General features: G+C 36.6%; 1 protein-coding gene across 1 annotated transcript in view; it reads left to right on the top strand.

Moving 5' to 3' along the window:
* The window catches only part of LOC104536409 (centrosomal protein of 128 kDa-like), a gene marked incomplete at both ends in the record, with an annotated part of 17,164 nt that extends 15,284 nt beyond the window's left edge, over positions 1 to 1,880 (top strand). Inside the window, one exon of the mRNA XM_010179004.1 lies at positions 1,206 to 1,880. Coding sequence (XP_010177306.1) covers positions 1,206 to 1,880 — 675 coding nt within the window. The remainder of the gene's footprint in view (positions 1 to 1,205) is intronic.
* Between the last annotated feature and the right edge of the window lie 373 nt (positions 1,881 to 2,253).

Raw genomic sequence — 2,253 nt, 5'->3', positions numbered from 1 at the left:
TCCTGTGTGACTGCTCTGGTGATCCTGCTGTGGCAGGGGTTGCACTGGGGGAGCTTTCCAGGTCCCTTCCAAGTCCTGACATGCTGGGATTCTGATTTATTATTTTTGTATTTTGTTTTGCATTGCTTATTCTTGATGTAATTACAAATAGTTTTATTATTTTTCAACCTGTACACCATTGATCTTAATTGCTTTTTAGTTCTTTTAGTTTCAAGTAATTTTTCTATATTTGTAAGAAATGTGTATTGTTTGTGGAACCAGTGGGAATAGTAAAATTCAGCATAAAAATTATGTAAGCAAGAATCCAGTAGTTTGTGATAGATCAGGAAAATTTCCCTTTATAATTCTGTTTTTCCTGTAGTAGAAGTTGTGTGTGGCTTATGATACACGTACGATGATAAATTCCTTCTTATTTTAAAAGGAACATTAAAGTATTACTTGAGATAAGCGAGAATCAAGGACGCTGTGTAGAATGGCGTGTATGCCATGAGTTTAATGACACATCTTCAGTAAGACACATGTTCTTGCAGGGCAAATTTTTCCTGTCATTTAGCGAATTTTCTAGAATTTTTTCTAACCTGGCATATATCAATATTGGGAAAAAAAAACCCCAAAACAACCCAACCTCTGAGCTCCTTAGGAAAACAGTGGAATTTGTATTAAATGGGGCCGATTCTTATTTTGAAGATGAAGTCTTCATGCCTTGCTTTTATGCATGAGTGAACCAGACTTCGTTCATCTACAGTGTGTGGTTTCAAAAAGAATTTGACATTTACGTACTTTATATGTAATATTTTAGAAAATAAGCAAAACAAGTCAGCCTATGGAACAGACCTATAGGTGAGATGTGGATGACCAGTGGTTCTCCCTGTATTTTACTGTGTTACTGTGTTGCCTCGTTTCCTCCATTTTTTCTATTTGGAAGAACCAGAAAATAAACTCAACTCAGTCTGCAAAGAGGGTGAGAAAAGCAAGGAGATTAACCAAAATTATGCCAGTTTAGGAAGCATTTAAGGACAGATATATGTTTGAGTTCACAGACGTTCTGTGTCTGAATTTAAAGAAACACTGAATATGTTTGAACTGAGTTCATAACTAGCAAAAACTTTCTGTTTTCACAGAACAAAGTGTGCTAATCGACAGCCTTCCAACAATTTTCTTCAGTTACTTTAAATTGCACTGGATTTCTTTTTCTTCTTTCCTAGGTCCTCAAAGAAAAGGAGGACCTCAGAGGTCAACTTCTCTCTGCTGTACACCAAATAGAAAACCTTCGGAAAGAGCTGAATGATGTGCTCACAAAGAGAGCCCAGCAGGAAGAACTCCTCCACTGCAAAGAGGTAAAACTGAGTGAAATGAAGTCTCACCAGGTATCTCTTGAAGAAGAGATCAAAGAAGTTCAAGGTACTGTAAGTAAATTGGAGAATGAGCTGAAAAAACAAGTCTTTTTACAAGATCAAATGCAAGCTGAAAAGGAGCACTTGGAAGCAGAACTTGCAGCTAGTAACTTGGTCCATAAAAAAGACCAAGAAAGACTCTTGGAAATGCAAGCAGATGTAAAAAACTTAAGCTCGGTACGTGTGGAACTAACAAACAGAATAGCAGAAGAGGAGAAAGTCAAAAAGGAATTACAAAAGAGCATCTCTGACCTCCAAAAAAAGCAGGAATCGAAGCTCGAAGAGATGACTTCAGCTAACAGGCAGCTGAAGATGGAAAGAGAAGTTCACCAACAGGAGTTGGAAGATCTTAGATCTGAGTTACAAGATGTTAAAATCAAACGTGAACGAAATGTGCAAGAGTTTATGAGACTCCTTAAACAAGAAAAGGATGATGCAGAGGCTCAGAGTAGGATGCTAAAGGTACTTATTCTGAAGAATGCCAATGTCAGACCTTTTCTTGTCTTTTTTTCCTAGTGATAAAGGTAATAAATCATGGGCTTTAGAACATTTAACACACGTTTTTACTGCAGGTCATGGTAAAAGATTGAAGTTGAGGGTAAAAAAATGTAACAGCAACAGTTTTAGGTCAAAAGATGTCTGTGGTTTACATTGTTTGCCCTGATTCAAGGCTATGCATTGGAAAGAAAATGTGTGTTTTAGTGGCTTTAAGTTGAATTGAAAAGTTAAGTTGAAGTGGTGTGAACTGCACAATTAGCTGCCAACAGTTGTATAAGCTATGCATGGCACTTTTATTGAAGTAATTTTGCTTCCATGGTTAAATATATATGCAAGAGAGTATTTTATATGTCCTAATAAT

This window comes from Mesitornis unicolor, unplaced genomic scaffold (genome assembly GCF_000695765.1).
Source record: "Mesitornis unicolor isolate BGI_N332 unplaced genomic scaffold, ASM69576v1 scaffold5942, whole genome shotgun sequence".
Lineage (NCBI taxonomy): Eukaryota > Metazoa > Chordata > Aves > Mesitornithiformes > Mesitornithidae > Mesitornis > Mesitornis unicolor.
The sequence above is the reverse complement of the archived record's forward strand: the minus strand, read 5'-3'. Positions and strand labels throughout refer to the sequence as shown.